Genomic DNA, 24,606 nt, shown 5'->3' on the forward strand with positions numbered 1-24,606 from the left:
CCGCCCGTTTCCCCCACCCCACCCTCCCGTAGGGTCGTTCCGGCTGTAGCTTCTCAGGTTGGAGAAAGAGGTGGCGCAGGCCATGTGGTCCACCCTGCGCTACCTGGGCGGCGCCTGCGAGCCGGCCCGATGCCGCTTGGCTGGGGACATCCTCCGGGCAAGCGGGCCGACGTCCCGGGGGCCTAGGCTGCTGTGCGGCGGTAGTCGCAGCTCCAGCACCAGGTGAGTGGCGGTGGCCTGCGCTTGCTGCTCCCCCAGAGGTGTCTGGAACTCGACCTGTGCCCCGACTCTGTGGCCCAGCCTCGGACTCCGGGAGCTGCTGACCTGTAGGTCTCATCCGCAGCATTTTGTGGGCTGGAGGAGAGGCAGCGTTGAGTGGAGGTCAGGAGCGAATCTGCCTCCGAATACACACCCCCTCCCTGTTAACCACTTTAAAGGGTGAACGGGGACTGGGCTTCTCTAGGTGGGCATTTTGAGGATAAAGGGACCTAGCACACTCTAAATAAGTATGCTGCATCTTAGCTGGCATTCCCTGCGTTGCTTGGAAGATCCAGAACTGGGCTTCAGTCGGTCAGTTCCTTACACACGCTTGAGTTGTCCCCGTGAGAGGCAACGCAGTTGCCTACCGTGAGCTGCCTAGGAAAGCCAGCAAATCCGGGGTTCTGTGTGAAAGCTGTAAGGGGGAAAGCTTTTGGTTGTTCGAGACAAGAAGGCGAGCAATAGGAGCGTGATTCAGTGAAAGACAAAGGTGTGGAAAGACGGTGGAGAAGGGGCAGTGGCATAGCAGTGTTTTCGTTTGGTCTGAGGGCCATGGAAGCTGTTAAGTACTGATGTTTCATGTCTCTCCAAAACAAGGTTTCCCTATATAGCCCTGGCTGTCTTATAACTCCCCATGTAGATCAGGCTGGCCTCTAAAGTCTCAGCGATCAACCTGTCCCTCCCTTCCAGGTGTTGGGATTAAAGGCATGTTCCACCCCTTCACCTTAATTTTTGAGATAAGGTCTGTCTGTCTCTCTCTTTGGTTTTTCCAGATAGGGTTTCTCTGGGACAGCCCTGGCTGTCCTGCCTCTGCCTTCCTAGTGCTGGGACTGAAGATGTGCGCCATCACCTCGGGGTTGGAGAGGTAGAGGAGGGATATGGTCTCTTAAGGAGACTGGTTGGCCAGCAAGCCCCAGGGCTCTGCCTCTCTCCCTATCTCAACCCCAAGGTTACAGAGGTGCTTGGGATACGAACTCAGGTCCTCATTCGTGCAAGGCAAGCACTTTTATCAATTAACCATTTTCCTAATTCCATTTCTATTTATTTATTTATTTTTGTTTTTTGAGACAGGGTTTCTCAGTGTAATAGAACCCTACCTGTCCCAGACTTACTTTGTAGACCAGGCTGGTCTTGAACTCACAGAGATCCGCCTGCCTCTGCCTCCCAAAGAGCTGGGGGTAAAGGTGTGTGCCACCATGCCCAGCCTTATCCCAATTTTTAAATACTTTTTATTTTGAAACAATTGTAGATCCATAGAAAGTTGCAAAAATCATAGAACGGCTTTATGTCGCCTTCCTCCTTCCCCATCATTTGCCCTAGTGTTAGCATAATATAACAGCAAAACCAGAAAATTAATATTGATACAATGTACACACGCTGTTCTGGTTTCATCAGTTTTACATGCACTTGGCATGTAGCTCTATACAGTTTAATAATATTTTGTGCAATTTCCTAAATTTGGACTTAGAAATGTTGTAGAGGAATGTTAATTCAGAACATGGCTGCTTTGGCAAGAGATCACATCTAAAGACTTTCTAGGTCTGTGTGTTCTGGCTGGAATACAAACACCCCCTTTAATCTATGAGACAGAGGCAAGCAGATCTGAGTTCAAGGCCAGCCTGGTGGCATGGAGCAAGTTTCAGGAAAAGAAAAGCTTAGGTCCAGGCATGGTGGTTCGTGCCTTTAATTCCAAACGATGAAGGTGAAGTTTGTAGGACGCACACATGTTTGATAGTGATGTCTAATTGAATAGCAAAAACAGTGATGAATCAGAGAAAGACTTGACAGATTAAGATATGCCCAATTCTCACGAGAAGAAAGAAGAAAAAAGAAAAGGAAACTACTTAAGGGGCAATGAGAGGGGGAGGAGTATTTACCAGAATGTTAATAAATAGTAATAGAGAGACAGGCTGCAGAGAGAGAACTCAGGAGAAGACCAAATGAGCCAGGAGATTAGAGCAGATTGCTTCAGTTAGTTTGAGGCCAAATAGAGCAGTTCAGAGGCTAAAAGAAAAGCTAGATTGAGTAAGTCAGCTGGGAGAGGAGTTTGAGCCAGAATAGCTGAGTTGAACCAGCCAGCCCCAAACTGAGAAAGAACTCGGCAGGGTGAGCTTATTAAGCAGTAAGTCTCAGAGGCTGAAAATATTCTTGGCCTAGGTTAGGTTGTACTGAGCCTAGAAGGTTTCATGACCAGCCTAGGTTTGAAGAAAAAGGTAGTAGGTCTCCCAGACAACAATTGAACCAGGCAAATAAAAGTTACTTTTGCAAAATGTTTCATTATGGACTTAGGTACAAGTGTCCACCAGGATGGTAGGGCCCAGCTGTTAGTCAGCTCCTGAGGCCTACCAAAGATGAAGCCTAACGGCTGCCCACAGCTCAGCCAGACACTGAGCTACAGTGCCTGTCCTGGTAGCAATGAACAATGTCTGCCAAGTGCAGGCTTCTGTCATGGTCAGCAGGGACACTGGTAAGAAATGGGTGCCAATCAAGTGTGGCCAGCAGGGGATCAGCCAGATCAACATTTATATAAGAATGCCAACAATACCTCTGGAGTTGTTGGGGGTCAAACTGCAGGTTCACCTGGTTCTGATTATTTAATTTTTATAAAGGTTGAATTCATCTTCCGCTAGGGGCCAAATGGCCATGCTTCTTATGGAAGGATACAGCTTAAACTCTGTAAATCAGGAAAGGGTAACTACATTTCAAGGGCAGGGCTGTTTGCCCTGGACACCCTGAATCCCCAAGAAGGATCTTTCACTCATTGGCAGGTACAGAATGACTCTCCCCTGAGGAAACGAACGTGCAGGGAGGACAAGTGATGAGACACCAGCCGTGCTGTTGTGAGGTAATTCCATCAGAGAGCACACACGGGCACTCTCAAAGCTGAGTAGGAAGTCTGTTTTGCCAGCAGTGGATGCGCAGGGAGCCTGCCTGAATCATGCAGCCCTGAGCCTCACTGTTCTTTGACAGAAAGACCATATCCTGGTTGATACACTTCGATTAGCAGGAACAGTTAGTGAAAAGGGAAAAACATGGAAGCCAAAAAGCAAGGTTAGTACATTTAGGGACTTTCCTGGATCCTGGAACTATGGGCAAGGTCTTTGTTCCCATTTTGGCAGTATTTGGGGCCTACGTGCTAGGTTCTAAGGTCAGAATGGTGCCTTCAACATGGTGTTAGTTGTGCTAAGGTCTGGGGGCCTGTTATACCACCTGTGGAGAGAAAAATCTTGGCCACAGCCTATCCTTCCATTGGGGCATCCGTCATCTGTCTCATGTAGTGGGTCTTTACCCTCAGCACCCACATTCCACTTCAGTCCACAGTTACCCTAACACTCCTGCCACCCAGGAGCCTGCCGTAAACACTGCGTCATGGCTGGAGCTAAAGTGAGGAAGAGTCAATGGCCAGAAGATTCATTCAGACACTAGTCCCAGCAGAACTTCAGTCTCTGGTTCTGTCAGGGAGAGCAAAGAGCCGGATATATAAATAACATGTTATAAATATCCATTATATGTGTTATATAATATATAAATAACAAATGTTATTAGAAATTAGGATTTTAATTGCTCATTAATGAAAATTATGCAAGTGAAGTTTGGTAAGGTCTATACACATATAAATTTTTTTTTTTCAGACAGGATTTTTTGTGTAGCAAAAGCTCTGGATGTCCTGGATTCACTTTGTAGACCAGGCTTGGCCTCAGACTCACAGAGATTTGCCTGCCTCTGTCTCCAAAGTGCTAGGATTAAAGACACTCACTACCATGTCTGACTTAAACATAAATTCTTAAAGCTTGCTTCTCTTAAAGCTCATTTGACATTGTCATTGTCGGCGGCGGAATTGTGGGCCTTGCCTCTGCCAGAACACTCATCCTGAAACATCCCGGACTTTCAATTGGTGTGGTGGAAAAGGAGAAGAATTTAGGTACGTGTGCCCTAGTGGGAACCTGCTTATTTTTGTCAGGCTGAATCAATTATGAAAAATGTTGATGTCAGTGTCTCATTTTGGGTTCTCTGGAATGCTAAGTCTGGAACAAGAGTTTTCGTGGAGGTGGTTTACTTGAGTGATTATATGAGACAGCAAGAAGAGGAGAGGGATGAGGGGAGGAAGACCACATGAGGGCACATTCTAAATGTGCTGCTGAAAGCTGAGTTCACTGGGACCCCCCAATTTGTGCGTGTTCATCCATCAGCTTCTAGGGTTGTCCCTACTGATGCTAACATCTCCACTTTCCTCCAAAAAGCCAGAAAAGGCCTTGGAATATGTGCAGAGAGTCTTGGCAGGCCTTTAAAGTGGCTTGATGAAGTGGTGTTTAAAGAAAGCTTAAGCGGAACTCCAGGATGGGCAGAAGTGATTTAGCTTGGATGCCAGGGATAGCTGCCAATAAATAGGAATTTGCCAATAAGTAGAACAGATCTAGGCAGGATTTTTAAATGATGTGAGCTCTGATAGCTTCATGTATGTATCTTTATTATATAAATATGTATGCATGTATGTATATGTATAACTGTTCTTTACCTCTTAGGTTTTATGTGAGTAATTTACTTTATTATTATTATCATTTTTTTTTTAACCGTGTCTCTGTTGTTTCATAGCTCTTCACCAGACTGGACGGAACAGTGGTGTCATACATAGTGGGATTTATTATAAACCCGAATCTCTGAAAGCAAAATTGTGCGTAGAAGGCGCAGCCCTCATCTATGAGTACTGTAATCTCAAGGGAATTCCCTACAGGCAATGTGGCAAGGTACAGCAGCTCACTAGGGGCTAAGCATTTTCTTACATTTAATGTTGAAGGTTTTAAAAAGACGTGACTTTTCCTGCTTTGTGCTTATGTAATTTAATATAGTACTAAGGAATAACAAAAATGATGTTGTGACTTTCTGTAATTAGAAATAAATTTTTATTGAAATATAATAAGCATACAGTTTGGTTTTTAGTATACTTATACAATTGTGTACCTATCAACACTAATTTTAGAATATCTTCATCACCCCCAGGATAAGCCCTAACACTGTCTCTATGCAGTTCCCTGCTTCTTTTTGGTTTTTTGAGACAGGTTTTCTCTGTGTACCTCTGGCTGTCCTTGAACTCACAGAGATCCACTTGCCTTTCCCTCTTGAGTGCCAAGATTAACCGTGCACCACACCACACCCGGTTGACTGTTGCCTGCTTTATGTACATCTTATAAATAGGCTTACGTCAGAACATTTTTTTCATGTGGTAACTTACGACATTTAAAAAGATGTACACTTATCATAATGTTCTCGGAGGTTTTCCGTCCTTGTGGCTGGCTCCATTATGCAGATTTGTCTCATTTTGTTTAGGTGCTTGTCAGCTGGTATGCATTTGAGTTGTTTCCGATTTTTTTGTTATGAATAATACAGTTATAAGTATTTATGTATAACATTTATAGAAGCACATTCTCATTTCTCAGTGGAATATTCCTACAAGCGGAATTTCTGCATTCTGTGGAAACTCCATCTTTAATATTTGAAGGAACAGCCTAACATTTTTCCAGAATGTACAGTTACATTTTCACTTTAATTAATGAAGTTCCCAATTCTCATATGTTACTAGTTACTCGTAAAATCTTTTTTTTTTTTTTTTTTTGACACAGGGTTTCTCTGTGTAGCCTTGGCTGTCCTGTAGACCAGGCTGGCCTCAAACTCACAGCAATCTTCCTGCCTCTGCCTTCCTGATTGCTGGGATTAAAGGCATGCACCATAATGTTTTTATTTTAGCCAATCTGATAGCTATGAAATAGTACCTCATTGAAAAAAAAATTTTTTTAGACAGTGTCTCACAATGTAGCTCAGTCTAACCTTGAACTTTTTAGGTCTCCTGCCTCAGTCTCCCAGTGGAAGTATAGCTTTATAACAGTATAACTGGCTTTCCTCATTGTGGCGATTAATGATGATACCAAGTACCTTTTCTTTGTGTGTATGAAAAGTGTGTGTGTTTGTGTGTGTGCATATGCTTGTGTACATGTGAAAGCCAGAGGTCAACATCAGGTATGTTTCTTAATCGTATGCCACCCTATTTCTTGACAGCGGGTCTATTAATTGAGCCTGGAACTCACTGATTGGTTAGAATATCACCAGCAAGCCTCAGTTATATCTCATTCTCCTGTCTCTTGCATCCCAAGTGCTGACATTACAGGCTCATGTCCGCAAACCAGTTCTCACAAGGGTGGTGGAGACCCAAGCACAAGGCCTCCTACCTGCCCAGCAAGTACTTTACCCGCAGAGCCGTCTTCCCAACCCTCTTAAGTTTATTTATGGGCTTAAGTTTATGATCGGTCTTTCTCAGAACACCTTACTGTACTGTACTTGTCCTTCTATGCTGTTGTGAAGTACTTGCCAGCACCAGGACTCTTGCTCTTTGGGGCCATTGTGAAGTGTAATAGGGGCTGCCTGACCACAGTCACGATAGTGCAATCTGGTATCATAGGTGACTACAGAATGACCAATGAGTGTGTGGCATACACAACATGGACGCAAGACAAAATGTTGGTCCGCATCCCAGGAACTTTTCATCTAATGTTTTTGCACTGTGTTTGGCTGTGAGTAACTGAAGTCTCGGAAGATGAAGCCCATGAGCGGAGAAGTTTTCTGTTACCTATGTGATTCTCAGCGTTTTGGTTTTGTCCTATTCTATAGGCTTCCCTGTTGCTTTCCCGATGATGTCCTTTGAGGCGCCAAGGGTTTGAATTTTGACCAGAGCCGGGATTTGGGGTTTTGTTTTTGCTTACTGTGTGTGGCTTTGCTTTCAGGGTCATATCTAGGAAATCACCAGCTGACGCTAGCTCATAAAGATTGGCTCCTGCACTTCTCTTCTAAGAGCTTTTGTATCTCTCATTGCTCACATATGAGTCTGTGAGCACACTGGAATTAATTTTGATAACTGGAGTATGTTAGGGTTCAACTTGGTTCTTTTGTATGTAGATGCCCATGTGTCTCAACATCATTTGTTGGAGACTATCTTCTGTCTATAGGAATTGTTTTGACACCATTCTATAAAATCAATTGAGCATAAATACGGATTTCCCCATCGCCAACTAGTATACATTCCTGTATACAGGATGTAAGTCCCTTAACTTTAATGCTTACTTTTCAAGATTGCTTTGGCTATTAGTGGATCCTTGAATTTCCAAAAGGATTTTTAGGGCTATTTGTCAATCTCTCCAAAAGGGCAGCTGGGAGTTTGATAGAGATTGTATTAATATGTAGATCAATTTAGAGAACGTTACCATCTTTTAAATTTTTTTAATTTTTATTATTTTTTTTATGCATGTGTGTACACGTGCCCATGGAGGTGAGGAGAGGGCATTAGATCCCCTGGAGCTGGAGTTACAAGCAGTTGTGAGCTGCAGTTCCTGGAAGCTCTTGGTCCTCTGCAAGAGCAGCAAGTGCTTGTAACTACTGAGCCATCTCTCCAGCCCCAGATTCTGTCACCCTGACAGTATTAGCTCTTTCATCCCGTGCCTATGAGTTTGGATCTTTAACTTCTTTCAACTGTTGTGTACTTTTCTCCCCTCCCCTTCGTTCCCCTCTCCTTCTTTTCTTTTCTTGACAGAGTTTCCTGTGTAGCCCTAGCTGTCCTGGACTCACTCTGTGAGCAGGTTGGCCTAAAACTCAGAGATCTGCTGCCTCTGCTCCCTGAGAGTTGGGATTACAGGCTATGACACCACTGCCAGGCTTGCTTTGTAGTTTTCAATGTGTAAATCCTGCCACTCCTTGTTAAATTTGTTCCTTCATATTTTATTGTTATTGATGCTTTAATGTGAGGATTGTTTTCTTAATGTTCTTTGTTTTAGTTTTTTAAATTTTTTTTTAATTTTTATCAATTACACTTTATTCACTTTGTGTCCCCCCATAAGCCCCCCTCCCCTCCCGATTTCACCCTCCCAGCCCCTTCATCACGCATGCCCCTCCCCAAGTCCACTGATAGGGGAGGTCCTCCTCTCCTTCCTTCTGATCTTAGTCTATCAGACCTCATCAAGAGTGGCTGCATTGTCATCTTCTGTGGCCTGGTAAGGCTGCTCCCCCCTCAGGGGGAGGTGATCAAAGAGCAGGCCAATCAGATTATGTCAGAGGCAGTCCCTCTTCCCATTACTATGTAACCCACTTAGACACTAAACTGCCATGGGCTAGGGGTTCTAGTTTATCTCCATGCCTGGTACTTGGTTGGAGTATGAGTCTCTGGGAAGACTCCTGTGTTCAAATTTCTGGTTCTGTTGCTCTCCTTGTGGAGTTCCTGTCCTCTCCAGCTCTTACTATTTCCCACTTCTTACATAAGATTCCATGCACTCTGCCCAACAGTTGTCCATAAGTCTCAGCATCTGCTTTGATAGTCTGCAGGGCAGAGCCTTTCAGATGTCTACATGTAGAAAAATGCAAATTGATCCATACTTATCACCCAGTACAAAACTAAAGTCCAAGTGGATCAAAGACCTCAACATAAAACCAGAGACATTAAGTTGGTTAGAAGAAAAAGTGGGGAAGACCCTAGAATTCATTAGTACAGGAGACAACTTCCTGAACAGAACACCAACAGCACAGGCTCTAAGAGCAACAATCAATAAATGGGACCTCATGAAACTGAAAAGCTTCTGTAAAGCAAAGGATACCATCATCAAAACAAAACGACTGCCTACAGATTGGGAAAGAATCTTCACTAACCCTTTTTCTGACAGAGGACTCATATCCAGTATGTATAAAGAACTAAAGAAGCTGAAAAGCAGCAAACCAAGTAATCCACTTAAAAAATGGGGAACATTGCTAAACAGAATTTTCTGTAGAGGAATATAGAATGGCAGAGAAACACTTAAAGAAATGCTCAACGTCATTAGTCATCAGGGAAATGCAAATCAAAATGACCCTGAGATTTCACCTTACACCCATCAGAATGGCCAAGATGAAAAACTCGAGTGATAACACATGCTGGAGAAGCTGTGGAGAAAGGGGAACCCTCCTCCACTGCTGGTGGGAGTGTAAACTTGTACAACCACTCTGGAAATCAATCTGGCACTTTCTCAGACAACTAGGAATAGCGCTTCCTCAAGATCCAGCTATACCACTCCTAGGCATATATCCAAAAGAGGCTCAAGTACACAATAAGGACATTTGCTCAACCATGTTTGTATCAGTCTTATTTGTAATAGCCAGAAGCTGGAAACAGCCCAGATGCCCCTCAACTGAAAATGGATTCAGAAACTGTGGTACATCTATACAATGGAGTATTACTCAGCAATGAAAAATAAGGAAATCATGAAATTTGCAGGTAAATGGTGGGACCTGGAAAGGATCAGCCTGAGTGAGTTGTCCCAGAAGCAGAAAGACACACACGGTATATACTCACTCATATAGACATGTAATATAGGATAACTAAAATCTGGACATCTAAAGAAACTAATCAAGAGAGAGGACCCTGACTAAAATGCTCAGTCCTATCCCAAAAGGCAAAGAGGAAGGACATCAGAAGAAGAAGAAAACAGGAAACAAGCCAAAAACCCGCCACGGAGGGCCGCTGTTTTAGGGTTTTATGTGTGCATGTTTCTTAGGCTTTTCTGCCTGCAAGATCTTGTTATCTACAAGTAGACTTTTTTTTTTCAGTTTGGGTGTCTTTTATTTATTTGTTTTTTACATCTATTTATTGTGTGTGTGTATGCGTGTGTGTATGTGCACACACATGCTTTTGCTTATATGCCATGCTGTGTGTATAAAGTTAGAGGTCAGCCTGCGGGAGGCATTCTTTCATTCCTCCATATGGGTGCAAGGGTCAAACTCAGGTGTTTAGGCTTGGTGGTGGTGCCTTTTCCAGCTGAGATATCTCACCAGCCCCTGGGTTTTGTTTTTTAAACGTGAGAGTGTTAGCTTTCTGCTTCTGTTGAGAGTTTCCTGTTTTTTCCTCATTGCGCTAGTGTATCACACAGTAACTAGCGTTTGGATGCTGAGTTGATCTTGTCTTCCTGTGATACATCCTACTAAGTTGTGGCATATGGCCCTGTCTGTGTTGCTGTATTTCATTTTACGGTTTGTCCAAGATTTCTGCATCAGTATTTACAAATGAGGGCTAAAGGAGTAGCTCAGTGGTGCAGGGGAGGAGTGTAGGACTTCATAAACGTAGTTTGAAAAAATGTTTCCTCCTCCTTCACTTATTTTTTGAAAGTGGTTATGACGAATCAGGTTTGATTCTTAAATGCGTGGCAACCTTAATGAGTAAAGGCTTTGCTGCCTGCCTTTTTTTATACTTAGTTTTCTTTGTTGTTGTTGTTTGTTTTATTTTTTTCTAGACAGGGTTCTCTATGCAGCCTTCCTCGGCTGTCCTGGAACTCATAGAGATCTGCCTGCCTCTGCCTCCCAAGTGCTGGGAGTACGGGTGTGCAGCACTGCGCCTGGATCCTGCTGGACGTTCCTATTCTCTTGTTATGGTTCTATTCAGGTTTTTTGTTGGTGGTGGTTTTTCCTAACAGTTTGAGCATCTAGATGATCTACTTTCTTTTTCATACAGTTAATTGTTCATACCACCCTTTATGAGTCTTATTTCTATGGGTTGGTCATGGTGTCCTTTCTCCATATTTTTAAGACTGAAAGCTCACTACTATCAATAAAGATGCATTATGCTAAAAAAACAAAAAAAAAAAACAAAAATGATGAATTACAATTTTTTCTTTTTTTAATAGGGTGAAAATTGACCTTGACATAATGTTAAGTAAAAAAAAGAAGTAAAAAGTTTTTGGATTTAAGAGGTCAAGATGGCAAACATTTATCTGCTTTACAAATACTCCCACTCTGTGACTTGTCTTTTTACTTTCTTGGTTGGGCCCTTCAACTCATCTTTTGTTTAAAAAGTTAATAATTTATTGACTTAAGTAGCCTTGTACCTTGACCAAAAGCATTACCTCATGGAATTCTGTTAAACAGTTTGGTATGAAGTGGTTACTTGTATATGCTAATATACCCATGAATCTGTGTTTTGTTGTGCTGTGAAATAAGAAACTTAATTTTAGATACCTTTCCTAGAAATAAATAGAAAAAGTGTTCTGAAGAAAGTTGATTAATTAATAATTCTCTCAGGGGCTAGAGAGATGGCTCAGCTGTTAAGAGTACTAGATACTCTTCCAAAGGACCCAGGTTCAACTCTCAGCACTCACATGGCAGCTGGCAAAACACCAGTGTGCACCAGCAAAACACCAATGCACATAAACAAATAAACAAACAAACAAATAAATAAAGCCATCCAGTCATGGTGGCATACACCTTTAATCCCAGCACTCAGAGAAGCAGAGGCAGGAACATCTCTTGAGTTTGAGGTCAGCGTGGTCTATAAAGCAAGTCCAGGATAGCCAAAGCTACACAGAGAAACCCTATCTCAAAATAAAATTAAACCCCCAAAACCCTGTCTTGAATAAATAAATAAAATTAGTTAAAGAATAAATAGGTGATTTAATAATAATAATTCCCTCTACACTAGTAAAGACTGAAATTTTTTTAAGATATCAAAAAATAATTTGCTGAGAGTGGTGCCCCACTCACTGATTACTGACTGTCTTCTTTCGGAACTGGCATTTCACATTTCCCTGTGAAAATAAGAGGAGTACTTACTTTGAAGGATGTAAAGGGGACTGGCAACATGACTCAGCGTGTTGCTGAGCACTTGCTGCTCTTACAGAGGACCCAGGTTCAATCCCCAGGACCCACGTAGTAGCTCAGAGCCAGCTGTCACTCCAGTTCTAGGGGATCCATGACCCCCTCTGCCCTCCACTGACATTGCACACAAATGGTGCAAAGACAAATATGTAGGCAAAACACCCATATGCATAAAAACAAGGGAAAGCTGCAAGCGAGTCCTCTTGCTGCTGGGATAGGAGGAAGTGATGATGATAAGAGTTGTATATGACTGGGACCATGTTATGACTCTCAGCAAGAAGTGGAAATTGAGCAGCGTTTCACATTTGGGGGGATCAGTTTTAATCCTATTTTCTTAAGATATTTTTGTCCTGGTGAAGGAAAGAAAATAATGAACAAAGGGAGAAGTAGATTTATGGAAGAAAAACGTTTTATGTCAACCTTGTTTAAGACATATGATAATTTATGATTTTTACATTGACCTTATATATTCTATAGCTAACTCTATTCGTGCATTTTCGTCATTTTCTGAAGCTTATTGTGGCTGTTGAGCAAGAGGAAATTCCCAGACTTCAGGCTCTGTATGAGAGAGGCCTGCAAAATGGAGTCCAAGGCTTGAGACTGATCCAGCAGGAGGACATAAAAAAGAAGGAACCATATTGCAGGGTAAGTGACCGACCAGTCTTGTGCACATGGTAGTTTCCAAAAGCTGTTCCAAATAATGCTGCTATGAATGAACATTCTAGAATATATGTTTCAGTAAATACATGTTTCTTTTGCTATTAGGTATATAATTCAGGGAGAAATTGTTAGGTTACAGTGTATGTGTTTATGTTCAGCTTTGGCAGATACTGCCAAAAAGTTTTCCAAACTCCCTTGGTTTATTCTGTCAGTCATATAGAGTTCCAGCTGCTCCGTATCTTCACTGACCGCGTGGTCTCTGTTTCCACTGAAGCTACTTTGGTGGGGATGTGGTACAAGCCGAGTATGTCTTACTGAAAGTGCAGCAGGTCAGAAGTCTTTCACATATGGGTATGTTTGCTTTACCAGTTGAACATCCCTAATCCAAAATTTCAGAAAACTCAAAACGTTCCCAAATTCAAATATTTTTAAGCACCCTGTTGATATTTGAAAAAGTTTGTGTATTTTCAGATTACAGATTCTCGGACCGTAGCATTACATTATGCTCTTAATTTATCTTTTCCCAATGACTCAGTGTTACATACCTTTCATTTGTTTATTTCCCACTTGGAAACTTTTGTCTTCCTCCTCTTTGAGAGGTTTGCCTGTTTTTCTATGGGGTTTATTGCCTCTTACAGATATTGGTTCCCACCAAGTCTAGAAATTCATTACATAGCCTGGAAATATCTGTTGTGTACATAAATGTATACTTGTTAGTACATCTAAATATACATTATAGGTACCTTCTGCCTCTCTGTAACTTGTCCTTTTATTTTAATAGTATCTTCAGATGAACAGAAGTTCTTAATGTAATCAATTTAGTAGCTTATGTGTTTTTTTTAATGGTTAGTGCCGTTAGTATTCTGTTTGAGAAATCTTTTCCTATCCCACACTCTGTAAAATAAGTGCTTTATGTGTTTTTCTAATAACTGCATTTTACCTTTTCCTTGGAATTGAGTTTTGTATGTAGCATGAGACATAGGTCAAGGTATGTTTCCTCTTTTAGGAATGTCCAGTTGACTAAAAGAGCAGCCTTTACAGAGAGACTGTAATCCTCTGCTGCATGCAGTACCCCTTTTTGACAGCGAGTGTCTGTGTGTCTGGGTTGTGAATGGACTGTATTCTGTCCTACCGTCTCTTCTATTATGCCGTACTTATAGTATGTGCTGTATAATGTCTGAGTTACAGTAGCTCAGATAAAAAGTGGCTCCAGGAAGCTGAGCCGGGGAGGATTGGGTAGAAAGGGCCAAGGAAAGCAGAAATAGAGCACAGAGCAAATGAGTAGTCTTAGTGCTTCTTTCCTGGTCATTCACATAAGAAAAACTTTGTCAGGTTTTCCAGAACTGATTGCTTTGGAGATTCGGCTGTTATTTCTGCCTCTTGGTTTTTTTTAGAAGATTAGATAAGCGATTTAATTTAGTGGCATGAAAGCCACTTGACCTGCCATTGCGTTATTTTGCAAGCTGTTGACCTGCTAATCTGGCTAGTACATGGCCAACCTCCAGGTTGAGAGTCTGTCCACAAGCCCCATCTCAGCTGACTGTAGAATTTTAATTCAGAACATGGCTGCTCTGGCAAGAGATCACATCCAAAGACCCTGGTCTGTGTGATCAGCTGCAATACAGACATGCCTTTAATTCTAGGAGACAGAGGCAAGCAGGTCTCGAAGTTCAAGGCCAGCCTGATACAGAGCAAGTTTCAGGTAAAGAAACGCTTAGGTCCACTCGTGGTGGTGTACACTTTTAATCCCATCACTTATGAGACAGAGGCATGCAGATCTTTCTGAGTTCTGGTCAGTTCTGTTTAGTCGGCTCAATTGACTCAGTGAGTTGAGAGGCAGTGTGTTCAGTGGAGTAGAGTTCCTGGCAGTTAAGTTCGCGGAATTTATAGTCAGTTGTACTGGGAGAGTTTTACAGAGACAGATTGGTTGAAGAGAGAACGAGCTAGACATAGGTGAAGACAGAAAGAGCCAGAGGATGCGAAGGATCCAGAAAATTAGAACAGATTGTTAGAATTAGTCTGAAGCCAAGGAGAACAACTCACTAAGAGGCCAAGAGAGAAACAAGATTGAATCAGCACCTAGGAAAGGAATTTGAGCCAGAACAATGAGTTGAGCCAGCTAGCCAGAACTTAGAACTAGAAAGGGTGAGCTGATTCAGCAGTAAGTCTCAGAGGATGAAAACATTACAGGCCTAGAAAGATTGTAAGGAGGGGAGAAGCTTCCAGGACTAGGCCTTGGTTAGCAGACAGAAGCAGTAAGCCTTCAGGACAACAGTTACATCAGGAGAATAAAAGACTGCTTTTACAGCTGACTGTGCTACCGCCAGCCAGGACCCGGGAACTGGACTGCCAGGCCGGGGTGATTTGTCCCACACGTTCTATGCACATTTAGTCAGGAACACTAACACTGCCTAAGAAGGAGCAAATCCAAGACCAGAAAGAGAAAAACAGAAGGGAGACTCTCTAAAGTTCTGAAAGGTGAAAACGCAGTCATTTAAAAACACACCTCAAATGTTTATTCACTCAGGAAATACTTGAGTGATTTGTGTGCTGGTACCAGGAATACAGAGTGAATACAGAGGATGTTTGTATTCTAAAGAACTGATTCAGAACGAAGCACATTTGCAGAACATTTCTTTCCCTCCCTTGTCATTTTTTTTTTTAATGCTGGGTTAGGATGTTATATGGGTTAAACTGTTGATATATTACTTTCCAGAGTTGTTGCACCCAGAACCCTATCTGTAAGTTGAGACTGAATGTAGCTGTTAACTTGTGAACCTATGGATTGCTGGGCAGTGAGTCTCATGTGTGTCGATCATGTCAAAACAGGAAGGATTTCCTAACACTAACAAAGGCTTGCATGCTCTAGTGTCAAGCCTGGTTAGGTAAATGGTGAGGTTTACCAAATGGTAATGTTTTGTGAGCCCTGGCCCAACCTGGGCATCTGAAGTCATTGTTTGGGGGTGGGTGGGAAAGTGAAAAGCTTTTAGGGGGTGGGGCAGTGAACCAATGAAAATGCCATTTCAAATATTATTTTTAAAATTAACAATATTGCTGTGTTGACCAAACAAAAAGACATAAGAAACGACTGGTTGCACTCAGCTCTGGGCATTAGTTATCTGGGAACTAATTACCTTCTAAGGAAAACGACTGTGATAACTGATGTGTGTATAACACTGAAAGGGCACCAAGACACACTCGGAATTTACCGTGAGGTATACTGTTCTTTTCCTTTTCTTCAGGCCAGTGACACATTCACCACGTTCACAGAAAAGGAAGGAAGAAAGGAAGGGAAGGAAGGAGGGGAGGAAGGGAGAAGGGGAGCATGAGTATGAGTTTAGGTCTAAATTCATGTCTTCAGTGACAGAAAAACAACAGCGCCAGGCTGTTCATTTCTCTTATTACCTGAATGAAGTGAAGTAGTCACCCGATTTAAGGTCAAGCAGAAAAGACCTGCAGCCGTCCTGGCAGTGCCCTGCGTGCAGTGTGGCCAGGGGGTAGAGAGGCTCTGCGTTTTCGCTGGCTGGCATGACACGTTCACCACTGCAAAGGTCTCCTTACAGGCTATTTAATACTTTTTTTTTTTTTTTGAGAATTCAACTCAAAATCGGGTGTGAATCACCTCAGAGTCAGAAATGAACTGTCCTGAATAATAATTAATCTTAAAAAAAAAAAAATAAGATGGCAATCTGGGGCAGCTTTGAAAATCAAGCATCTTTATTTTTAAAAAAAAATGAAGGAAAATTGTTTCCTGGTTATGAGATGTTTTTATTTAGCTAGTATCGTTTTTTTCCCCTCTAGTAGACACATTTTATTTATATTGATGTATGTGTGTGTATACATATATGTGTGTATATGATTATTATAGTGTATGTATATTGTATATTATATACAGTATGTGTGTGTATATATACATGTTCATGACCAAATAATTGTCAAGCAAGGATAATGTGTTGTTACCCAACAAAATAAACAAATACAGAAATTCAAACAAAAACAAAACTTTGAACAAACCTTACTGATTCTTGATTGTATTATTTCACCTTTTTGTATGTTTGTCCTAGGGTCTAATGGCCATTGATTGCCCATATACTGGCATTGTGAACTACCAGCAGGTAGCTTTGTCATTTGCCCAGGATTTCCAAGAGGCAGGTGGCTCTATCTTGAAAGATTTTGAGGTAAAAGATATTGAAATAGTTAAAGAAAGTCCTTCAAGAAGTAAGGATGGTAAGCTATCCCTGTCTTCTCTATAAAAAGTGTGTTTTGATTGAAAAAGAAAAAAGGACTGTTTTTTTTTTTTCTGGGTGGTACTAGTAGGAGACTGTCAGGAGCCGGGCTAGTGTGGGACACAGAGCCAGAGGTGGCTGCAGAAGGGACATTGGGCACCCAGAATTCCTAGAGTTCATGAGTTGACACTTGACTGGCACAGAAGTCTGAAGAGCCAAGGCTGCTCCGTACAGTTGGCCTCCAGACAGTTCCTAAGGCTAAAGTTGGCACCTCTCAGCCAACTCTATAAATGCTTACTATAAATGCAGATTTTAGCACCATCTAGCCTTCCTGAATCAGACTGTCGGGCCATATGACTTAGGAATAGTAACTGGTTGGTTATCTTTGAACACACCCAAATTTCAAACAGCAAACTAACATCATAAAAAGACTGAGCCATTCTGAGTCTGACCTCCTATGCCCATCTTAGACTGAAGTAAAGCATGTTTTATTTTGCTTTGGGATAAATTTTTGTTGTGGTTTGGTTTTAGTCAGATAGGCTTAGAAGCCTATTTACTGCAGGAAAATTTGAGGGAGAATCAAGTTCTTCCTTAGCAGGTGTTAAAGAAGGTCTGGATTATATGACTCACTTGCCCAGCATCCTTCTACAATCTAGATACAATTGTTATAAGTGGGTAGCAGAGTGAGTCAAATCTACAACATAGGTAGATAGTAGTCTCTTTTACATATGCTTTATAGGATGTTAGTATCTCAGCAGTAAGTGGAACAAACTTGAAAAATGGTCAGTTCATTATTGGAATTTTTTGTTGTGAAATTCTTGCTTCTCTGAATGACCCAGACTGCAAGGAATCATGTTACCGACACTTGGACGCAAGGTCGTCTTGTGTTCAATAGCCCATGCTTAAATTAAATCCACTTAAATTAAATCTGTACATGCAGAGCATGGTATTGTTATTAAAAGTTGGGGCTGTGCTCAGGTAAGCGAGAGAATATGTATTAATTAAATGAATTTAAAGAACCACTCTAGAGTTTCATATTTTGTCAAATAGGAGTTGCTTTAGTCTTCTTACTTGGTAAAAAGCTTCAGAATGAAAATTAAAATACAATTAAGATAATCATTTCAATTTGTTACTGGTATAATATTTTAAATAATGACGGCTTTCTTTGGCTCAAACAAAAGTTTCACTAATTCTTTTTATCCCTGCCAGGAATGAAATATCCAGTTGCTGTCACGAACACTAAGGTAAAAATTCTTAAGCTGTTTTTCAATTTTATTTCCTTGCAAAATTGAATTATTGAATGATTGCTGTGTCTTTGTGCATGTCCAAGTGTGTACGGATACATGTGTGTGCATATGCGCATGCGTATGTATCCATGTGAGAGTAAGAGCACAACCTGAATTACGGTTCCTCAGGAGTCAGCCACCGCATGGTTTCTTAAATGTTTTCTACCAGCATATATTAATTACAGCGCACGCAACGCCTTTCCCCAGTTTTAATTGTGTCATTACTTTTCTCCCACTGAGTTCCTCATATGTAATAGGAATTGACTCTTGTCAGGCTTGCATGTGCCTTTCGTTTGCTGTGCAGAAGCTCTGAGTTGGGTGTAGTCCACTTGTTCAATTTTGCTTCTTTTACCTGGGTCTGTGGTGCCTGTTGACAAAAATGGTCACCAAGGCCAATGTCAAGGAGCATCTTTCATGTTTTCTTGCATTCTGTAGTCATAGGTTTTAACTCTATCGCAGATTTTTTTTTTTTTTTTTCCTGAGATAAGGTCTTGCCAAGTAGCCCTGCTCTGGTGTTTGGGATGTAGTCCAGGCTGGCCTTGAATTCACTTCTGTTTCAGCAGCCTCCCAAGTTCTAGAATTATAGGAATTAACCACTACCATACTCAGCTTTCAAATTTATTTTTGTGAGTTTTATAAAAAGGGGAGTCCCCATTTTGCTGATAGTTACAGTTGAATTTCTTCTTTTAGGAAAAAAAAATGTGTTTCTTAAAAAAAAAAAAAAAGATAGGACTGAAGATATGGCTCAATGGTTAAGAGCACTTGACTGCTCTTTCAGAGGTCCTGAGTTCAATTTCCAGCACCATGTGGTGGCTCACAACCATCTGTAATGGGATCTGATTCCCTCTTCTAGTATGCATGAAGGCAAGACATTCATATGTATAATAAATAAATAATCTTAAAAGAAAGAAAAACTTTTATTTATCCTTATTTTTAGCTTCTCGTTTTCCTCTTTTGACCTATTTATTCTTTATACAAGCATTTTTAAAAAATATTTATTTATTATGTATACCATGTTCTGCCTGCATGCTCACCTAAGGGCACCAGATTTCATTATAGATGTTTGTGAGCCACTTTGTAGTTGCTGGGAATTGAACTCATGACCTCTGGAAGAACAGCCAGTACTCTTAACCTCTGAAACATCTCTCCAGTCCCTATACCAGCATATTGTTTTTTTTTTTTAAATATCATATAGCTGGGTACAGGGGCTCATGCCTTTAATCCCAGCACTTGGGAAGTAGAAGCAGGTACATCGTTGTGAGTTCAGGGACCTGGTGAAGTTCAAGGTTAGCCAGAGCTACATAGTAAGACTGCCTGCATTCCCCACCCCTCGGAAAAATATCTTACTTAGCATACATCAACTATGTAATTCAGTGAGCTATTGCCATCTGTACATACAGTTTGTTGATTAAACTCAACCTTCCTTTGTTAATTCTCCATTTAGTTGGAGGTTGTTTTTTTTTTTTTAGCTTTCACACATAGACAAGTACCGCACCTTCTTTCTCATTTTTGGAGCCTAACCATGCTCTTTTCTTTTGTTCCAGGGAGAGGAAATTCAGTGTCGCTACGTTGTGACATGTGCTGGACTTTACTCAGACCGTATTTCAGAGTTGAGCGGCTGCGACCCTGACCCTCAGATTGTCCCATTCCGGGGAGATTACCTGCTCTTAAAGCCCGAGAAGAGCTACCTTGTGAAAGGAAATATTTATCCGGTAAGTGATGATACTTCTGTCTCACTCATCAAGCTGGTTGTAGGCACAAAAGAAATGAAAATAAAAAGTTCTACCAGCATTAGAAGAGAGGGTTTGGAGGACTGGGCGTGTCGTTTCATCGCCAGTGGCTACATCCCTAAAGCCACCTTGTGCTCTGTGGGCTGCACGTCTCAAAAAGCGTGAGGACACTGTGGAGGTACTAAGGACCAGGCCCTCCCTCTGAGGTGGAGGAGCAGGAAGGGAGATCCAGATACCCAGCTCATCAGTGCACTCTGCATAGGAGCAGAAAAGGGTAAAAGCCAGCGGCATTTAAGCGAGAGCTCGCTCTTCTGCTTGCACTAACCTTGTTGATGGACAAGTCCTGGAAAATATGTTAGGTTGAACCAGATGAAACTGGTGTTTTTGACCCTACCAAAAAGTAAATTCATCTGCTGCTTCGGGCCTCACTGAGGCCCATGCTATAAATATGTACATTCTTTCTCCTGGCACCTCTGTTTTTCCTGCTGGTCACAGGCTTCTCTCATGGGAGAAAGAGGCAATAATGTGAATAGGACAGTTAATCTTTTCCCCTCTTTTCCAGAAGGATGGATAAGTGAAAATATATATATTAATGTCAGTAGCATTTTAAACCAGAACGCACCCATGTCAGTAGAGAAGCCTGTCTGAGTGTGGCTAATGATGCATACAGATGTCTGGAAGGAGCTCCCTTATATCACCAGCTAGATGTCTGTCTGTGTAATACAGGTGGGATGTGAGATGAGGCTAATCAATTGTTCGTTGCTGTGTTGAATCTGCAGGTCCCAGACAGCCGTGTGCCCTTCCTAGGAGTTCACTTTACACCAAGGTTGGACGGCAGTATTTGGCTAGGGCCTAATGCAGTACTTGCCTTTAAGCGGGAAGGTTACAGACCCTTCGACTTCAATGCCAGAGACACTATGGAAACAATTCTCAAGAGGTAAGAGTTGCCTTTAAGAAGATTTTATGTGCTTATTCTTTTTTAATGCGGGTCGTTCTGAAATTCTGACCAAATAAACCATCGTAAATGTGACCATTGTGTTAACTTTTTTATTAATCCAAATTAAGCTCTTTCTGTAATAAGCAGAAAGTTGATTATTGGTTTTTGATGCCGAGAATGGAAAGTAGAGCCTTGGACATACTAACCAGGGTTTTTCCACTGGACTGCACAACTAGACCCCAGTGTAATGTTTAACTACCTCACAAAGACTGTGAAGAAGCAGGGTGACAGTGTCTTAGCTAAACAGAAAGGAAGGCCAAAGCCATCCGTACACCTGGTGGTCCACGTCTTAACTGTTGTAAGAGATCAGAAACTAAAAAAGACTTACTTTGAGAAGACCATTTCAGGCTAGTCAGCCTTGTTTTGTAAGCCACTAGATAAATTCCTGATGAGATGCTGTGTGTATGTGACTCTCTCTATGGACTTTCGACACAGACTCTTTACTGTTGTAAGTATTATGTATGGGTTAGCGTGTGCATATGTAGATGTTTGTAGATGAGCATGCATGTGTATGTTTAGGCCAGAGTTTGACGTCAGCTGTCTTCCTTAGTCACTGTCCACCTTACTTTTTTGAGACGGTTTCACACTCACCTAGGAGCTAGACTAGCTGGCCAGCGAACCCCAGGGCTCCTCCCTTCTCCACCTCCCCAGTGCTGGGACTGCAGGCATGTGCTGACGTGCCTGCTTCTTCCACAGGCGCTCAGGATCCAAACTCAGGTCCTCATGATTGGGTGCCAGCCACTTTACCAAATGAGCAATCTCCACAGCCCTCTGGTCTTTTAGTAATGTTTCTCTTCAGCAGATTTTATATCAAACCACCAGAAAGCTTTTTAAACTGGATGTGGGTTTTGTCCTCTGCAGATTCTGTAACAGAAGGATTAGGTTCAATTTTTTTAGTGTGTACATAGACTCTCACTTGAGAACCTCGGCCAGACTAAGTTAGGGTAGGTGTCTCACTGTTTTAAAGATGCCTGTTTAGTGCATTGAAAGCATTAGAAAGCGTTAATGTTATCAAGCTTCATAGACTACCAGGTTGAAACCACATTCCTTATAAATTTTGAGTATGAATGAGTTCCTCTCCTTATGTTGACCCCAAGTTTCTTTATTGTGTAATTTTTTCTGGCTTTTCATAAATTGTATAGATATTTTATAGTAATAAAAGGTTTCTCTGTCTCAAAAGGGTTTTTTTTTTTCTTTTTTCTTAGTGGTTTCATTAAACTGGTGTTCCAGAATTTCTCTTATGGAGCTAATGAAATGTACAAAGCCTGTTTCCTCAGTGAAACAGTGAAGCATCTTCAAAAGTTCATTCCTGAAATTACCGTCAGCGATGTACTTCGGTAAGAAAATGGGGTGAAGACAGTGACTTGAGGCTGGTCTGCTGCTGGTAGCGCGTTCAGGTGGCTTTCAGGTGCCACGGCCTCAGAATCTTTGCTTTCTTTTTCCCAAGAGGTTCGCATCCCTTTTGCTCTTAGTGCTTGTTGTTCATGATCATCTACCCCTTTTGTTGTTGTTCTTGTTTTGAGACAGGGTTTCTCTGTGTAGCCCTGGCTGTCCTGGAACTCTCTGTAGACCAGGCTGGCCTCAAACTCACAGGACTCTGTCTTCTTTGACTCCTGAGTGCTGGGATTACAGTTGTGTGTCACCTTGATTGAGCCTTAAAATCCTTTTAGACATATATTTCTTGCCTTTCTTCTTCTCTACTTAAGTTTTATTTTATTTTTAATTGTGTGTGTGTTGGGGACTATGTGCTCATGAGTGCAGGTGCCTGAGGAGACCAGAGGCGCTGAGGACTGAGGTTGTAGGAGCTGTGAGTCGCCGTGGTGGGGTGCTGGGAATCAAACTGGATTAAGAGCAATGCATGCTCTTAGTCAGGGAGTCTCTCTCTAGCCCCTCTCTCCTGTTTGTGTCAACTTTGCTTGTAGGACAGAAGTAGGAAGTAGTGTGGCTATAGTCTGTTGTTTTAATGAAAGAAAATCTCAGACATTTGATTTTACCAATAAAGACTCAGGAGCCAGTTGCTGGGGTGAAAGCCTGCTAGCTCAGAGAGGCAGAGAAAGCACCCAGCTGACCTTCCTTCTCGGCTGACATCCTGAAGGAAAAAGCCCTTTCTCCTTCTCCACTCTGTCTTAAAAACCTTCAACTCAGTGTCCCTTATTTCTCTTTACTTATGTTCAATCCCTTTCTGACTGGTTGCTTGCTCTGCCTCTTGACCTATGGTTGACTTTATTTAGCTCTTGGATTAAAGATGTGTGCAAGGGCTGAGCCACTCCACTGTTACAAACAGATACTTTTAGCTGGGGGCAGTGGTGAATGCCTGTAATCCTAGCACTCAGGGCTGCGGAGTCAGGCAGATCTCTGAGTTCAGGACCAGCCTGGACTACAGTGTGAGTCCAGGACAGCCAAGGCTACAGAGCTACATACAGAAACCGTCTGGAAGAACCCAAAAAAAAAAAGAAAGAAAGGGTTTTTTGTTTTTTTTTTGGTTTTTTTTTTTTTTTCAGTTCAATATTTGATCTAAATCTGCTTCAGGGGTATCAGGAAAAGTTGTTTGTTTGTTTGTTTTTCTTAGAATTGAAGACTGTCGACTGGATGTGTAGATAATTGTGAATTCATTAAGCCTATGTATTTTTCCTCTTTGGTGCTATTTTAGTGCCTACTGTACTGTGTTATAATATAATGTGTCTGTACTGTGTTAAAATACATCCCTCCATGACCAACTGTCTACTTTCTCGGAGCAGCTGTTGAAAGTAGCCTGGTATAGTATGTCAGTGAGCTTGACTGTGTATCTGGAAAGAACAACAGTCATGTCAGCTGTCTCTCTTAGGGGTGGGAGGTAGGGGGATCTTCCTGCTCTAACTCTGTCTTTAACATGTCATTCTGAGACCATTCTGTTTGATTCTTTAGAAGGACTACAAAAACCCAGTTCCTCTTTTCTTTCTTATCTCTTCTACTCACCTTCTAAAATGGAAGGGATGAAAATATTGAGGCTTTATTTTCTTGTGTCTACTTATAAATAAAGCCTTTTATGTTCTCAGTGGTTTACAGTTACAGACTTAAAATGTCTTAAAGGTGAAAACAGGCTGGTTGAATCAGGTTTCTCTGACTGCTGCTAATACTCTTTGGATGGGTGGGCATCTGGCATTCTGTATCAAAACTGTGGCAGTAAATTCACTGCCCATATTCAGTTACTATCCGTTACAGAAGCCTGAGGCAAACCCGTTTGCAGGTGCATGTGGGGACAGTGAACTCCATCGTAAATGACAGGGACAAAGGTGCTGAATATAATCCTATTTGTTCCCTCACTTGATTGAGACTGACTCCTCCAGCTAGCAAATTCAGGAAATTGCTAAAAACAAGGATTTGTACGAGTTGGAAAAAAAAAAAGCAAAATATATTATTTATGGATTGCTATGAAAATAAAGGCAGTAAATAGAGGGAAGGAAGATTAGGATTTGTGAATATCAAATGGACTTCTACCATATCTCTGATGATTTATTTCCTTTTTTTATTTATTTCCTTTTTAAAATTAATTTTTTAATTTATTTCTTTTTGTTTTGTTTTTCGAGACAGGGCTTCTCTCTGTAGTCATGACTGTCCTGGACTCAATTTGTAGACCAGGCTGGCCTTGAACTCACAGAGATCCACCTGCCTCTACCTCCCGAGTGCTGGGACTACAGGTGTGAACCACCACGTCAAGCTTCTTTTATTTTTTATTTCTTGCTTTCATTAAAGGGTATATCTGTTGCATATATATATATATATATATATGTATATATATATATGTATATATATATATG

General features: G+C 41.6%; 1 protein-coding gene across 2 annotated transcripts in view; it reads left to right on the forward strand.

Annotated features, from left to right (window-relative positions):
• Nucleotides 1-29: 29 nt before the first annotated feature.
• The window catches only part of L2hgdh (L-2-hydroxyglutarate dehydrogenase), a 32,175-nt gene continuing 7,598 nt past the window's right edge, over nt 30-24,606 (forward strand). For both annotated transcript variants that reach the window (XR_008718805.1, XM_055595509.1), the window contains exons 1-9: nt 30-222; nt 4,065-4,180; nt 4,852-5,003; nt 12,424-12,555; nt 16,635-16,797; nt 18,006-18,040; nt 19,627-19,794; nt 20,592-20,749; nt 22,015-22,146. Coding sequence is in view for 1 of the 2 variants with exons in the window: in XM_055595509.1 (XP_055451484.1) it covers nt 83-222; nt 4,065-4,180; nt 4,852-5,003; nt 12,424-12,555; nt 16,635-16,797; nt 18,006-18,040; nt 19,627-19,794; nt 20,592-20,749; nt 22,015-22,146 (1,196 nt within the window). In the remaining variant the exon portion in view is untranslated. The remainder of the gene's footprint in view (nt 223-4,064; nt 4,181-4,851; nt 5,004-12,423; nt 12,556-16,634; nt 16,798-18,005; nt 18,041-19,626; nt 19,795-20,591; nt 20,750-22,014; nt 22,147-24,606) is intronic.

The sequence above is a fragment of the Psammomys obesus genome, unplaced genomic scaffold (genome assembly GCF_907164565.1).
Source record: "Psammomys obesus unplaced genomic scaffold, mPsaObe1.curated_primary_1811, whole genome shotgun sequence".
In the NCBI taxonomy this organism is placed as follows: Eukaryota; Metazoa; Chordata; class Mammalia; order Rodentia; family Muridae; genus Psammomys; species Psammomys obesus.